At 38.9% G+C, this 17,138-nt stretch overlaps 1 protein-coding gene across 3 annotated transcripts in view; it reads right to left on the bottom strand.

Moving 5' to 3' along the window:
• FAT1 (FAT atypical cadherin 1) overlaps window positions 1-17,138 on the bottom strand; it is a 170,804-nt gene that overhangs the window by 36,702 nt on the left and 116,964 nt on the right. For all 3 annotated transcript variants that reach the window (XM_020968485.2, XM_020968488.2, XM_020968486.2), the window contains exons 8-12: window positions 14,638-14,913; window positions 14,342-14,552; window positions 5,581-9,648; window positions 4,725-4,921; window positions 613-766 (exon numbers count right to left, since the gene is read on the bottom strand). In XM_020968485.2, the coding sequence (XP_020824144.1) occupies window positions 613-766; window positions 4,725-4,921; window positions 5,581-9,648; window positions 14,342-14,552; window positions 14,638-14,913 (4,906 nt within the window). The remainder of the gene's footprint in view (window positions 1-612; window positions 767-4,724; window positions 4,922-5,580; window positions 9,649-14,341; window positions 14,553-14,637; window positions 14,914-17,138) is intronic.

Raw genomic sequence — 17,138 nt, 5'->3', positions numbered from 1 at the left:
AATTTATCTAACAACCACATTTTTGCAAATCACAGAATCATGAGTTCCACTGTAGAAGGCCAGATTTGTATGTTTATGACGAGTTTTGTGAGAAAATATCTAAAGAGGATATTATTAGTGACAGACTATTAATGAAGTAAAATTTGGAAGGGCGAAGATGTCAGCAATTAAAAACCAAATTAAACACCATTTGTCATTTTAATTATAAGCATTCCAAATTACATGTTTATGATAGCTAACTGATTCATGTTTCTCCTCAGGAGAGAAAATAAAGTCAAAATAATGAAGAATATCAGCAATAAAAGGGACAAAGAAGCAAACTTAAGGTACGGCTTTTAAGTTGAAAGAAAAAAGGATAAGTTGATACAAAGTCAAAGAAAACTTAAATCACGGCCTCATGGAGAAAATTTTTCTTTGTTATTTAACTGTGCTATTTTTTTTCCTCCCACGGACTCTTTTAGACTTAAAAAATGTCATTTATGTAACATCAAAAAAATATATAAAAAGAACAAGCAAGTTATCGGTAAGATTGCTGAGAATGACCTAATTAGTTGTATTTGACTTTGTCAGAAGCTGCAGTCAGTTCACTTGTAGCCAAGCATCTTGTTTTACCTGTATCTGCATTTAGTTTGAATTTTTCTGCGCCAGGACCAGACAATGTGTAAGTAATTTCTGCATTGGAACGGATATCTGCGTCTGTAGCAGAGACCTGCATGATCAGTTTCCCAGGAACAATATCTTCAGGAATTGTGTCTGAATAGGCACTCTAAAACATTTGAAGGAAAAAAAAATGAATTTGTGATATTTACTAGGGATTAGGCTGGGAGGGAAATATCTGAGCCATTTTCAGTGACAGTTCATAACACATGACCAGGAGAGTAACTGCTAAAATTCAAAATCTCTACATTTTTCTTGCTCTACACTATTAAGCAAGTTAATTAAATATCATTATACACATGATAAACTTTATCCAATTAGGAACTACAAAACACAATAAGCAGCTGGGCAGCTCTGAGGAGGATTTTTTTGCCAGAAGTTCAAATTTGCATTTATATTTTAGGATATATTTTGGATGGGAAGAGACAGCATGGTGTAGGAGACAGAGAGCCTGCTTCATAGCCAAGGAAACTTCAGTTCAAGTCCCATGTCTGACACATACTGCTAATATATTACTCTGGCTAAGTTCCTTCACCTCTGGATGCCAATCTGCAAGTGGTGGAGGCAATTTCCTAAGTAGGAGGTCTTTATATTAATGAAAATACAGGTGCTCGTTAAAAAAAATTTTTTTGATGACCTTATTTGTTAAGACAGTTTATTACTTAGCTTTATCCTAGTGATCTCAAGAGAAATTTAAAGTTACCTATTTTGCCCAACTACATTTTATACAAAAATGGATAAATACTGAATTTTTATAACCATAAAACCCTATGTATTTTTTATAATCATGTACGTATATACATTATAGTCATTAGTTCTAGATATTTTGGAGTTTGTAGTATAAACAACATACGTACAAAGTCTAGATTTTCATGAGTTCAATTCTATAACATCAAAAAGACACTTGTAAATACTGAACATTTTGCTCTACTGAAGTGGCATCAAATGTAAAAAAAGCTAAACGACATTCTGAAAATGCCAGCCCCCCCCCCCAATCTTCATTTGTGATATAAGACAGGATTTGTTCCTAGGACAGGCAACAGCCCTATGGGGCAGATTCGCCACCTTCCACAAAGCCCCAGTTTTTCCATGAACCCATTTCCTGCCTTCAACCTGGATTACTACCTCTCCTCATCACCTCTGATCCCTACGTCCTACACCACCTCTTCCTAGTTCTCTAGACCATCAGACTTCCGGCTTCACTCGATCCAGACCTCATCATCAACTACTTCCAGTACTACTCTCTCAGTCAACTCCCTCAATCCCATTGCTCCTACCTTGCCAAATTCATGCGCCAATTCCCAACCTACATCATTCTTACCAGCCACGTACTGGAGAGCTTCCGCTCCAGTTGCGAAGAGTGGTTGGAGAAAGGAAGGTAATCCCACTGCCAGATCCATAACAAACAGACATTCTCTACCTTCAACTGGACTCTCCCAATGCTAAAGAGTTCTTTTATTGTTACCCTTAAGACTCTCATTATTCCCTAGCATGAATCCTTAACTCCAGCAAATCTGGTCAACCCATCATTCCCCAAACACTCCAAACACATTTCTGCCACATCTCTGCTAAAGTCCTTCAATCAGCTTGGAATTCCTTCTTCCTGGCTTTTCTTGTCTAAGTCTTCACCTTCCTTTACGGTAAAGCTTGAGGACCACTCACAGTTATGAACTCTTCCCTTTGTTTCCTGATCCTCAGTGATCATTCCTTCCTCTCAACTCCTACAGAATTCTGGGTCTGTGATACTGCTCTGGTGCTTAGTCTAAACGATCTTACATCGTTACTTCTCTTTCTCCTCTTATGGCACTATTTCCAATGACTAGATTTGGATAACTTACATTCCCATAGTGCTTTCTGCACTACAACTTGGTGAGGTATGCAGTACAAGCATTATTATTTCCTATATCTCCCGCCATTTTGCTGACGAGAAAACTGAAAAAGCATCAAACCAGGGGATCTGAGTCTGAATCCAAATTCTGCCACTTGAGTGACCGCAGACAAGTCACTTAAACTATTTGGGCCTTGTTTTCCTAATCTATAAAAGGAAGGGGTCTAACTAGAGGAATTCAAAGGTCCTTTCTCACTCCAAATGGATGATCCAATGACTTGCTATGGTCACACATCAGTGGATTTTTAAACCTGTCTCCTCTATAATGCTCTGGTCAGCAAGGGCTGTGTTTAACTTAATTCAATTTAACTCAGCCACCATTTGTTAAGCATCTATTATATGCAATAATGTACTAGGACTAGGCACTCACTATGCTAAACTTTTGGGCTAAGATTAAAAAAAAAAGCTGCATGGGTCACTATTCTTAAATAACTTACAACACACCTGGGTGAATGGGATATACCATGGACAGAAATAAATACTACAAAAGTATCCAGACAAAACGTAGGGAAAACTGAGGAAGAGGAAGAAAGAAAGAAGGAAACACCCAATTTATTAAGTACCCAGGAACTATGCTAGGCCCTTTAACGAACATAATCTCATCTGATGCCCACAACAACACTGGGAGATAGGTACTATTATTATCCCCATTCAATCGATGAGTTAATTGAGGCAAACAGTGATTAAGTGACTTGTCCAGCATCACACAGGAAGTAAGTGTCTGAGGATAGATTTAAACTCAGACCTTCTGACTCCAGGCCCAACACTCTCTTACTTTTAGCTCAACCTTATACTCTAGCAACATTCAGCAATGCCCTGTCCAGAATAAGGTCTCAGTTTTGGCTGTATTAATTTGATGCACTGAGTAACGATGATGATTGAATGTGTAAAGTTTCTTTTTTTAAAGTGTTGTGACCCTGCCAAATGATTTATTACTTTACTTCATTCTCCTTCACACAGTTAGATTATATATAATTAGTAAATCTCTAAATAGTTGATAAGATCAAATACAGTTGTGGTCTCTGGCCTCCATCACCAGTTTGAGGTGCTAGAGTTCTAGTTCTGACATTGTCAAAAGATCTTAGGGCAATGGTGAGAACCTGCTGCCTCAAGACCACATGTGGCCCTCTAGGTCCTCAAGTGCTTTGATTTTGATGACTTTAACTGAACCCAAACTTCACAGAACAAAACCACTTAAAAGGATTTGTTCTATAAAACTTGGACTCAGTCAAAAGGGCATACCTGAGGACGTAGAAAAGCCACATGTGGCCTCAAGGCCACAGGTTACCCACCCGTTAAGGGCATGCTCCTTCCCTTCTCTGGGAAGGAGATTCCTTCTCTGTAAAATCAGGGGACTGGATTAGATGATCTCTAAGGTCCTTAAGGCTCTGACACAGTGATATCCATTTTTCAAAGCTAAAGAACACGTTACAGAAGTGGTTCTGAAGCATCTTCTACTCCTTCCCTACTGAAATGAAATTTTATAAAAAATAAAATCTGTGATGCTAACTCCTCTAAACTATTAAGTGCTAGACTTACTTCTATAATAATTTGAAAAGCCCATGTTTTCAACAAGGATGGGTAGGTAGTCTCTCCACCAGTAAAGGTTCTAATCCTTCTACCACTTAGCTCACTGGTCTTCCCAAGTTCCTGGGCTGAAAAAGAATTCTTCACAGAGTGGTCAACCCTTAGGTGAAAAACATCTCAACTGGGGCAGTCTTCAGAGGAGAGGCACAACGTCTATCTCAATGACCCAGACCAAAGCCTCTTTCACTTAAAGAGACCTGCCAGAGCTGGTACTATGCTAGTGTAGACTTTGAGAACCCAGGTTCACTTCCATTCCATAATATACTACATGAATAGAGGATTTCAGTGGAAGGTATGCCTAAGGGCAAATCATTAACTCTTTACAAAGCCAGGCCTAGGACCTGGTGCTCAAAACTGAAGACGGTGAACAGGCATGACAACTGCTATCTTCTCAGATAAACTGTCCAATGAAATTTTACTAAATGGATTCAATTCATCTTTGAGTATAATAGAAAGAGGAACCAACTATTTACTTGGAAGGGTCAGTACATTAGAAGAAACTCCTGCTTCTTCACACTTGACTAATTCAAGGATTAAGCATAAATTCACTTTCAGATGCTGAATGCATTCATCTACTGGGTCAACATGATACCTTGTCACAAATGGGGCTGTTGTCATTTGCATCGAGAACTTTCACTTCCACTATGGCTTTTGAAGAAAAAGTGCCATCTGTTGCAGTGATGGTGAGAAGGTAGCTGTCTTTTTTTTCCCGGTCTAGAGGTTTCTTCACATAGACTTTCCATTCATTTTGTACATTTTCAACTGCAAATTGTCCTAAGGGATCTCCTCCTATATTGTCAAGGGGGAAATTATATTGTTAAATTAACTGAAATGACATATAAAATTAATTATACAGAAGGTATTCAGTCTGTTTTGTTTAGAAAAAAGTTGAAGATATTTTTGTAAATGAAAATGTAAATTTTTTTTTACCTTTGTGTCAAAAAAACTAAATGCATCATTACATGCATTTATTTAAGTGTCTATAACGTGACAGACACTCTGCCAAGTGCTGGAGGTACACATTAAAGCAATGCTTTCAATATTTAGTGTGGTGCCCAAAAAGGAAGCACAAATGCTACTGAAGATTCATTTAAGCCACCATCCATCTGCAGTTTTGCTATTAAAAATCATCATATCAATTTATTACAGGATAAGTACATGTTTCATTGAAATGTGGGGAGTAATAAAAAATGAAACGCAATCCAATGAAACAAATTTGAGCTTTGTACAGGCAATAAAATACCATAACAGAATGTGAAATATAATTTAAAAGACATTCTTTCCAACTACTTACATTGCATTTTACAACTAAAACCTTCTCTTCACTGCCCATTTATGCGTAATTTGTTTCACCAGAATTTTTGATTCCTGAAAACTGTGATTTATTGGCTTTGTAAAATTCAACTGCATCTATTAAACAATTACATTTCTCTTTTTTTCCCCCTTACCTGTTATATAGTAAGTCACTTGTTTGTTAATTTCTTCGGTATCAGCATCAGTAGTGCTTAATATAGCAATTACACCACCAGGTGGGTCATCTTCACTCACGGTCCCTTTGTAAATCTCTGCAGTGAAGCGCGGAGGGTTGTCATTCACATCTGTTACAGAAATTTCCACAACTGCTGTAGAAGATAGCTGAACTTTCTCCCCATAATCAGATGCAACCACTGTGATGTGGTATTTGTCCCTCTTTTCATGATCAAGTTCCTTAAGAGTTGTAATCCATCCAGTTTCCATATCTATGGTAAAAGACTCAATGACATCCAAGCTTTGTGATGGATCTAAACTATACAGGACTTGGCCGTTGGTGCCTGAATCAAGATCAGTTGCCTTGACTTGGATGACTTTACTTCCCCCCGGTAGGTTTTCAACAACAAATGCTTCATAAGGATTGGACTCTAAGATCGGACTATTATCGTTAGCATCTTTCACCTGAATACTGATGTCTACAGAAGACACGATTTCAGAGTCTTCATGGGTGCTTTGGGCTACCACTGAAAACTGGTACCATTTTGTAGTCTCATGATCAAGACTCTTCTCTAGTTTCAATCTCCCACTGTGTCTGTCAATGACAAAGAACTCACCCCCATTGCTCTCTGGTGTGCTCCCTCTGGTTAAGCTGTATGACACAGGCCGACTGTGATCTACTTTGATAACATCTATTTCAGTTCCAATAGGCAGATCTTCTGAGACCATATAGGTATAAAAGGGCTCTGAAAATCTGGGAAGGGGGCTTTCGGGTGGGAGGATTTTCACATAAACTGGAACAACAGATTCTTTTGGAGGAGACCCACCATCCACAGCTCTCACAAAGAAAGTGAAAACTTCATTTTCTAAGCCAACCAGGCTTTCCTTGGTTGTGATTATTCCAAACAGTTTGTTGATTTCCAAATTCTCCCGGACACTTTCAGAATCTGCTTCTATGGAGTACGTGATATCTGCATTGGATCCCTCGTCAGCATCTGACGCGAGCACTTTGAGGACAGACGTGTCTTTTGGGGCATCAGAGCCAATGTTCACTTTGTACCTGGTTGCTCGGAACTGAGGTGCGTTGTCGTTATCGTCTGTAAGGATCACGTTGACGGTGCAGAACGCAACCTTTCCTCCGGTATCCTTGGCCATCAGTCGAATTGCAATTACCTTTTCTCCAGCAGTTTCACGGTCAAGCTTTTCCGAGGTAAATATCTGTCCTCTCTCATTTGTATAAAATCTGTCTTTGGCAAAGTCATTTACAATATGGTAAGTAATCTGGCCATAAATTCCAGAATCCCCATCAGCTGCTCGGACTTCAATCACCAGGGTCTGCAAAGGGGCATTTTCAGCCAGTTCTACTTCATATTCATTTTGCATGAAAATGGGGCTATGCAAATTGGCTTGAATTACAATAATCTCAACATGGGCTGAGCTCCTAAAGACTCCATCAGACACAGAAACACTAATATTATAAAATGGCTTTAAGATCTGTCGGCGCAGGTTTGAAAGGGTAATTATGCCTGCTTTGCTATCAATTGCAAAATTCTTATGCTCATTACCTGACAGAATGGAGTACTCCAATTTGTCGGTGTCTGAACTATCTGCATCATAGGCTTTCACACATGTCACAAAATGTCCATGGGGGGCTTGCTCACTTATTTTAGCTTCATAGAGGAGCTGGTCAAATAATGGTGGATTATCATTGAGATCAGTGACATCCACTGTTACGATCACATCACTACTCAACGGGGGCATGCCGCTATCGACAGCCCTTACCAGCAACTTATGCTGCTGAGTCTCCTCATAGTCTAGGGTTCTCACTAATGAAATGAGGCCACTGCTGCTATCTATGTGGAAATGGTCACGACTTTTGCTATGGTTCCCAAACAAATGATAAGAAATCCTCCTGTTGGGTGCAGAATCTGAATCCGTAGCCTGAACTTGAACAACAGACGTTCCAATCACGGCCGCCTCAGACAGGGTTGTGGTGTACGACGGCTGGACAAAGACAGGAGGGTTATCGTTGACATCTTCAACTATTATGTCAACAAATACCTCGGCATGAACCCCAGTCAAGGAGTCGGTTGCTCGGATGCTTAATTTATATGCAGGGTGAGATTCAAAATCTAAAGGAGCTATGACATTTATAACTCCAGTATTGAAGTTGATAGTAAACTGACTGAATGGATCTCCATCTGTGATGCTGTAAAAGACCTTAAGCCCTTCTGGGCTGTTGGCTTGTACATGGACAACCGGGCTATGCAACTGGATATTCTCAGGGATCTCAGCACTGTAGAAAGCCTTTTCAAAAACAGGCATGGCTTTGTTCATTACCGTAATTGGCACAATGACTTCAGCAGAGAAAGCTGGATCACCACCATCTTTTGCTACTATGGTGATGAGATATTCCTTATTTAAGGTGTCTGGCTCAAATTTCTTTTTCAAGGAGATTTCACCCGAAGGCCCAATTTGGAAGTACTCATGACGTTCCTTAAGGTAATAGTGCACTTCCCCATTTCTACCGATATCTCTGTCTACAGCAGTCACATAGCGGATGACGTGGCCCACCTCAGCATCGACTTTGACGACGGCATAATAAGGAAGGTTGACAAACACCGGTGCGTTATCATTTTGGTCTTCTATGATGACTTTTACCACGACGTGCGCCACCACCGAGGGCTTATGTTCTTCTGTCACTTCTACGACCACATCAAAAGCCTCTTCCTGTTCTCGATCAAATGGTATGCCAGTGGTGGAGAGCACTCCTGATGTGTGGCTTATTTTAAATCTGCTGTCAGGGTTGAGGATATGATAAAACAAAGGCTTATTTATTTGATTCCCAATGGCAGTAATAACAGCAATGGTTCTGGCCTCTGTGGAATTCTCCTTCACTGTTGCAGAGTAGGAGTTCTGGGTAAACTTCAGCTGACTTTCTTTGCTTTCCTTCACATTGATTTTTACAAAGGTATGGCTTGTAAACCTGCCATCAGAAGCTCTGACTGTCAACTCGTACCTACTTCTTAACTGGGTTGTGTTTTGTACGGTTATGGTACCAGTCTTAGGATCAATTAGAAACTTCTCACCAATGTTGCCTTCAGGAATAGAATACATTAACTGTGAAAAAGCAACTGAATCAGCATCGGTAGCATTTACCGTGATGACTTTTACTCCTTTGTATGTTGGCACCAAAACAGATGTTTCATATAACATTTTGGAGAATATGGGAGGGCAGTCGTTAATATCAATTACGTGTATCGTCACATTGGCTGCATACTCTGCAAATAAACGTGGGGTTCCCATGTCATGGACTTGCACGGTAAATTGGAAAATGTGTGCTTCCTCGTAATCCAAACTCATTACGGTTTGAATGGCACCAGTGCTCGAGTCGATGGCAAAGTATCTGTGGGCAGAAGGCTCAACAATCTGATAAACAAGCAAAGCATTTGATTCCTTATCAGCATCCGTAGCTCGAATGACTAGTGGGACATTTTTGTCTGTTAAGACCACACTATTGATTGAAGCTGATTCACTAATGAGTCCTGTGTATTCCGCCTGTGTAAAGACCGGCACATTGTCATTCTCATCCTGAAGATGCACCCAAACTGTCGTATTAGCAGACAAACCAGCCATGTTTGTTCCTTGTACTATCAGGGTGTAAAAGGGGAGAGTTTCAAAATCCAGAACTTTCCGTGTAATGATAACTCCTGAGTTGGGGTTGATATCAAATGCATCACCTATGTTTCCATCTTTTATTTCATACACCACAGACGACTGACTGTGTGCACTGACCATCCCAATAAAGCTACCGATGGAGGCAGTTTCACTGATTTCAGCAGAATATTCTTTAGAGGTAAACCTGGGGATGGCATTATCAGAGATGGTGACAAAGATATGCACAGAAGTCATTTCACTCATTGGAGGATTCCCCTTGTCTGTAGCTTTCACCATCAAATCATATTCTCCTTGGTTACTCTGGTCAAGCTCTTTGGCAGTCTTTATAGAACCTAAGATAGGATCGATAGTAAAGGAATTCCCAATATTCCCTGCAAAAAAAAAAAAGAAAAAGTTTTATTACACATATATCTTAGAAAAAAGATCAGTCAGTTGACAAGCATTTAGTGAGCACCTACTACATGTTAGGCATTGTGCTAAGTGCTGGGAATACAAAGAAAGGCAAAAAAAAAAAGTTTCCACTCTCAAGGAATTCACAGTCTGATGGACAAGGAAGAAAGAATTGAAAAGACAAGACAAGCAGGGAAACCTACAGGTATCTGAAATACATATTTAAAAACCAAACTGACAGAGAAATATGGAAAGCATTCATATTGGAATGGAAGAGTTCTCTTGCTAAATTTTTAATCCATAGGAAATCTACTCAAAGTTCATTTTAGAATGCCAAACACACTTTTCATACTCTCTCCATAAACTATTAACATAACATAATATACAAAATACCATACTGGGCCAAAATGACAGCCAATCGAGTGCAGTGTTCTGTTGCTGGTGACTACCACTAGTCAGGAAGCATTCTATCTAAATTATCCCTACTTTCCCAAATCCAGTACCAAGCTATTCAATAATTAATCTAAACCATTCCTGAGGCTATTTATATTTATAACAGAGAACTTCTTAAGGTAACAAGTTAACTTTACTATTCTCTACATAAAGTTGTATTTTATTATCTTTAACATCACTGAATGCACTTTAGTTATAGGAGCTTGAAGAGCAGATTCTGTGACCCAACAAGTTAAGATAAGATGCTTATCTAAATTTAACCTGCCAATCATATTTAGAATATACTCACACCTCCCCTCCTAGTGCTAGGAATGTGGTAAGTGCTCAATAAATGTGTTGATTTACTGACTGATTATATTGTTAACTGTAATGTTCTAACCTTGACTATATTTAATGTAATTGCATTTTCATAAAGAAACCTGATATAAAAAAGGTTTAGTGAAATTTACAGTATATCACTCTAGGCAAGGCGCTACAATGATGTGACAATATTGAAATTGGAAATAGTTCTAAAGTATTGTCCTAAACAAAATCTGCCTTATTTGAACAAAACAAACAAAATCAATCGTAACAGTAAAGTAATTTTTACAAATCTCTAGTAAAAACTCAATTAGTCACGAAAATGCTTTTTGGACAACTGTTTCTTCCCCCAAGGATCAATGTTATATAGTGGAAAGAGCCCAGGCCTCTGAGGACCTGAGTTCAAATTATGCCTATGGTAAGTATTATAAGTGTGATCCTGGGAAAGTCATTTGGGCAATTTTCTCAACTATGAAATCAGGTTAGACTAGATCAGGGATGCTTAACTTTGGATCTGTGAAGTTTTGTTTTAAACTGACAGTTATTTCAATGTATTTGGTTTCCTTTGTAATTCTCTATGTTTTACATATTATGCATTTAAACATCTACTTCTGAAAAGGCGTCCATAGGTTTCACCAAACTGCCAAAGGTGTCTAAGACACAAAAAATATTAACGTTTCCTGAAAATGGACTCTAAGGTTTCTTCCAGTTCTCAGCCTATGAACCTATGATTCCCTTCGAATTAATTTAAACATTTGGCCCTTCTATTATCAACTTTTCAAAACACAAAGATTGGAGGGCAGCTAGGTGGCACAGTGGATAGAGCTCCAGCCTTGCAGTCAGGAGGACATGAGTTCAAATCCAGTCTCAGACACATTACACTCACTAGCTGGGCAAGTCGCTTAACCCTGACTGCCTCACCAAAAAGGAAAAAAAAAAAAAGACAAAACACAAAGATCACATCCTTGATGAGAACTAGTGTGATTTACTGAAAAAAAAATGCTGGAACCAAGAGAAACCCAGAATCAAATCCTCTTCTGATACCAGTTATGTGATATATTGGCACATTGGCACGATCCCTTTCAGCCTAGTTTTCTCCATATAATGAGGATAAATGTGAATGAGATCATGTATGTAAAATTCTTTGCAAAACTTAAGAGTGCTAAATAAATGTCAACTATTATTATTAAGACTCGTCTTCTGAAAATTAATGAATGCCACAAGATGTGTATCAGAAGTGGGCGATTATGAATAAACTCTTTATGTGAATGGAATAAAATAGATTCTACCATACAAATGATGCCAACAGATACACACTAAAATCTGAGCTACAATTTAAATGGCAGCTGCTTCCTAGAAAGTAAGTGTGTAGGACTATGAAAATAACTTTTATATGATCAAATCCATAACAATGGCTTTTTCTAAAAAGATGTTCAAATTATGCATGAGTAGGTTGTTGATTTATTATCTTTTTCTATTAACTGTGACTTTGGACACAGTTCCAGTCTTAGAATACCAGATTACTAATCCTATCAGCCATCGCAAATATCTAAAGAATGTGCTTGCCATATGCTTTGGCACCAGCCATCATATTTGAACCTCCCAGTTGTTAACAATTATGCAAAAACAAAGCCAAGGAAAAGTTTAACATTTACTCCTACAAAAATTCAGTCTGTTTGTGTTTGTGTCCAAATTATTCTACTGGAATGCTCAGGAATGCACCAGAGGAATGCTGGTCCTAGACTTTGGTCTAGTTGCTACATTTCTGGAAGGCTGAAACCAACTTGCCTTAACTCAAAGGTACTGATTCTACAGTACAATGAATTTTAAAAATTCCATCAAAGGCATCATTATTACCCTTCTTAGGAGTAATACCTTCTATTTTGAGTGTCTGAGAATATAAAGAAGAATTGGTCTTTAAACAGATTAAGGAATAAGGCCTCCCCCCCCCAAAAATTAATAAAGATAAGAATCTCATTATGATCCTTAACTCCCATTTACTTAGATTTTGATTATATGAGCTGCAGGTAAGGTCTTTGTCTCAATTAGTCCTTAGGACTACAAAAAAATGTATAAATACAAAATATAGACATGTATTAACATAGAAGGAATGCTCAGAAAAATGGACCCCACTACTCCACAATCACTGTAAAAGGGAGAATGATTAGGGAGGAGGAACTTTCTTCTTCACAACCTCCAAAATGAGTATAAATGAAGTAACCAGCTGGTGTTAAGAATAGCTCTGAGGGAAACAAACCGCCCAAGAAAAGTATGTTTTTTCGATATGTTCTTCATCTTCTCGTAGTGCTTGGGCTTGTGAGGTGGGACTAGCATGAACACAGAAATTCAAAAGCAATCTCTAACGAACCCTAAAATGTGGGTTTTATCCTATTAATCATAGCTAGGTAGCCCCATCATCTCTGTCCCTGCCTCAAATTAGAGGCAAAATTCACCTGCAGGTAACACCCTGAACTCCTAATGCCAGTGTGGCTGAGGAGGCTCTGAACCCCTGAACCAATTTATGTTCTTTAAGAAACTGGAAAAAACTCTTCTTCCACTAGCTTTTAATCATCCTCTCTCTCTCTGAAGAAGTAAACAGAGAAATGTAAAATTCTCTAATCTCCTACGTTTTAAATAAACATCATGGCCACTGGCTAAACTATTCAGTAACAGTGTAACAACAATAAAACAGTTCAATAACTCTTTACAATATATCAACTCAGGAAAAGATTGCCACCAAAGTCCCAATACTGGGTTTCGAACAAGATAATGATTTAAAAGGTTTTGCGATGCTTAAAGCAATATGGGAAGGAGCTGGGCCTATGATTTCATTAGTATAATGAACTTAATGCCCTCCACCAATTCTGACAGACACTTGCTCTATCATTTACAGTCTCAGTTACCTGAGGCACTGAGAGGTCAGGTCCCTCACCCACGACCACCTAGTCTGTACATGTCTGGGGCAAGATTTGAACCCAGGATTTCTTGAATCTGAAGGGACCACTATCAGCTATGCCATGCTGCCTTGCAAAGACTTTAAGCCATTAAAGCTTAAAGCTGCACTAAGACTCTTGGGACACCTTATAAGTGTCTGCTATTATTATGAGAAACTCAGTGGCCTGCAGAGAACATGTGCTCTTCCCTAGAAGCATCAGTGGCCATTGACCTTTGTCAGCAGCCACTCTGACCTTCCAGACTCCAAACTCCTCACCCACATGAACATAAGGCACCATCCCACTTGCACCTCCTTGCACAGCCGACCTCATTGGACTTACCCTTGCCTGAACTAGCCCCACAGTATATTCTACAGCATTCCTGACTTTCTTGCCTTTTCTGGACTTGCTGGTGGAGCCACTGCATTTAATGTGCCAAGGAATTCCCATCCTGGTCACGCTCCCTTTTCTAGTCGATCAAGAAAATATTATTTAAGCACCTACAGTGTGCTACACACTGTGCCAAATGATGGGGATATAACAAGCTGCAAAAGACAGTCCCTGCCCTTGAGAAGCTCACAGTCTGATCAGCCTTATCACCATCTGACACCTAGCATGATATTCAATCCCTGACGGTTTCTAGGAGGTCTAGGCATAGAGGAAATAGTATATCAATTTCAAAATCCTTTGTCAGACAAATCTGCTATGTCCAAATTTAAATTCCTCCCACAAATGGAAAATAATATGTTAAAGAGTCCAGAATCTTGCCTCATCTTTTCTTCTGAAAGGGCTAAGAAAACAAGAAACAAACCCTCCCTGAGAGATGGAAAGTAGGCTGATGAAAAATGGGTTCAATAAGGATAAATGTAGATATGCTATTTAAACGCTTTTCATAAAATAGCAGTAAATTTAGATGTAGGGGGTGAGGGGGAATAAAAGCCCAACGGACTTAAGCAAAACAGAAATCTTTAGGCCACTGTAAACATACCTGACTCAATAGAATACAAAACTTCAGCATTTTCTCCTTTATCCTTGTCTAGGGCTGTAACCTGTAACACAACAGATCCCACTGCTGCTGACTCATAAACTCGCCCTTGGTAAGAGGAGCTGGTGAACCAAGGGGCGTGGTCATTCATGTCACTGACATTGACGATCACTCTGGCAAAGCTGCGCTTCACCGGAACATCTTGGTCTCGCACCTAAAATAATCGGCATAGCATTACCAAAGCTGTTAGGGATGTCATAACGACAGATATGTCTATACCAGGAAGCATGAGGACTCACCATCACTGTGAGGACGTGCTGGTGAGCGGCCTCATGATCAAGCTTCTCAGTCGTATAAAGTGAGCCAGTTGCGGGATCAAGACGGAATTTCTTAAGGCTCAGAGGGTCAGTACTACTCTGCAAAGTATAGATCAATTTGTTTTTTTCATCCTTGTCTGTAGCGCTGATTTGCAAAATCTCTGTTTCGGGCACTGTGTCTTCTGGAATGAGGACTTCATATTTTGACTTTGAAAACTGAGGGCGGTGGTCATTTGTGTCTATCACTTTGATGAGTACCTGGAATTTAAATGTGAACACTGCTGAGTAAAGCCATCATGCTTAAAGAATAAGGAAAAGAGCAGAACCAGGAGAACACTGGACATTAACAATAATATTGTTACCATGGTCAACTCTGAAAGACTTGGCAACTTTGATCAATACAATGATCCAAGACAAATGTAAAGGACCCATGATGAAAAGTGCCATCCACCTCCAGAGAGAGAACCAATGAACTCTGACTGCAAACTGAAGCATTTCACTTTCTTTATTTTTTCTTGCCTTTTTGGGTTTTTTTGGCAACACGGCTAATATGGAAATATGTTTTGCATGACTTCACATGTGTAATTGATATCATGTTGCCTGCCTTTTCATTGGTATGGAAGGGTTCTGGAAGGAGGTAAAGAATTTGGAACTCAAAATTTTTAAAAATGATGCTAAAATTAAAAAAAATTTAATTTTAAAAAAGAATAAAGGAAAAAATATAAGCAACAAAATCAGTTATTTTATGAATACAAATAAAACACGCTGAGATACTCTTGCTGGAATGCCAATCTCAAATTCAACAGATGTTGGCAGAAAAAAAATCTGAATTAACTACTTGCGTATAACTGAGTTTAATTTTTCCACTGTGAGAGGTAAAGTCACATTTTAGATTAGAGAGGTAGCCTGAGAATTAGGAAAACCTGAATTCAGCTTCTACATGTGATTGTGTTATCCTGGGCAAATCATTTAACCTGTCAGGATCACAGGCAACTCTCTAGGGTTGTGGAAGAAGGGCTTGTCTGCATTGGTGGAAGAAGTTTCCTCACTGGGAGCTCCCTAGACCAATGAAATCTCAGGTATAGTCAAAATTTAAAAATCTTCCCCGCAGTATTTATAGAAATCTACAGTTAATTGTAGTGAGTTCTAAAGAAAAGGGCCAATGCTTTCTGTCAAAAACACCCAAGTTACTATAACAAAAACCAAACGTGAATGACAACATAATAATTCATATTCATATAGTGCTTTAGGGTGAGCAAAGTTCACTTTTCACAACAACTCCAGGAAGAAAGAAATGCAAGTGTTGCTACTCTCATCCCAGAGGTGAAAAAAGGAAGGGCCCAAGTAGTTGGTTACATGATTTGCTCTTGGTCACAAAATCCCAGGAGCATGATTCAAACTCTGATGGGAAGTCCACCATATACCACGTTGCCCTCCTGTAGAATAAATCACAAAACTTGAGGCAAGTTTCAGCATTTGAATATATTTTTAAAAAACTAGACACTTATTTTTCAATCCCTGACTCTATTTTTGATCACAAATTAAAAATTATAGTTTACTAATCTCTACAATGAACTGATGTTTTTATAAAAGGGATTCCAAATAGATTTAAAAAAAGTTATCGTAATTAAACTAAACTAATTGTGGCGATAACCTTAAAAACTAATGAAGCCACAGGGAGAAAAAATTCTTGTAAAAACAAAAACAGATGCTGAGAAACCAATGTAGCCTTATGCTAAATTAAGACAAGCATTTAACTCCAGAGATGGGAAATTATTTGTAGAGTGAGGAGGAACATGGAGCGAGGAAACAAGAGACATATTTGCTAACCAAATCAACTCAAATAACATAGAATGAATCCCATTACTATCACACATTTTCTCGGTAAAAACAGAATGGTCATGGGGATTTTGTAAGTGATGTACATGAAATCTGGATTGGATAGTTAAAACTGAATTTACAGTAATTATTTACTGAGTACCTGTCTTGCCCTTGGTATTTCAGAAGCCACAGGGGAAAATACAAAATACATGAGAGAAACTTCCAGTATACAGTGGATTAGTAATTGGAGGAGGAGAATTTAAATCCCAACTCAACTGTTTGTTTTGTCTGATCTTGGCTTTGACCCCCCTCTACAAAATGTAGGGCAGGGGAGTCCTGGAAGGAGAGGTGGATGGAGTAGATGGGCCCTAAGGCTCTTTCCATATCTAACTCTCGAGGTGCTGCTTACAAGAGAGCTCAGGGGTTATCCAGTCTAACTTGAACTTGATTTGAGAATCCCACTCTACAACAGACCTAACAAGAGGTCAAAGAGCCTTCACTTTATCGACCTCAAGTGGGAGAGATTGGCACGCATCACTTCTGAACAACTCCAGCTGTTACAGGGATTTCTCCTACCTATCTGTCTCAAACTGGCATTTCCATAGCTTCCATCCATTGCGCCTACTTCTTCTCACTTCTTCCTATGACAGCCCTTCAAATAT

Source organism: Phascolarctos cinereus, unplaced genomic scaffold (genome assembly GCF_003287225.1).
Source record: "Phascolarctos cinereus isolate Bilbo 61053 unplaced genomic scaffold, phaCin_HiC Scaffold_9;HRSCAF=440, whole genome shotgun sequence".
NCBI classification, from domain to species: domain Eukaryota; kingdom Metazoa; phylum Chordata; class Mammalia; order Diprotodontia; family Phascolarctidae; genus Phascolarctos; species Phascolarctos cinereus.
The sequence above is the reverse complement of the archived record's forward strand: the minus strand, read 5'-3'. Positions and strand labels throughout refer to the sequence as shown.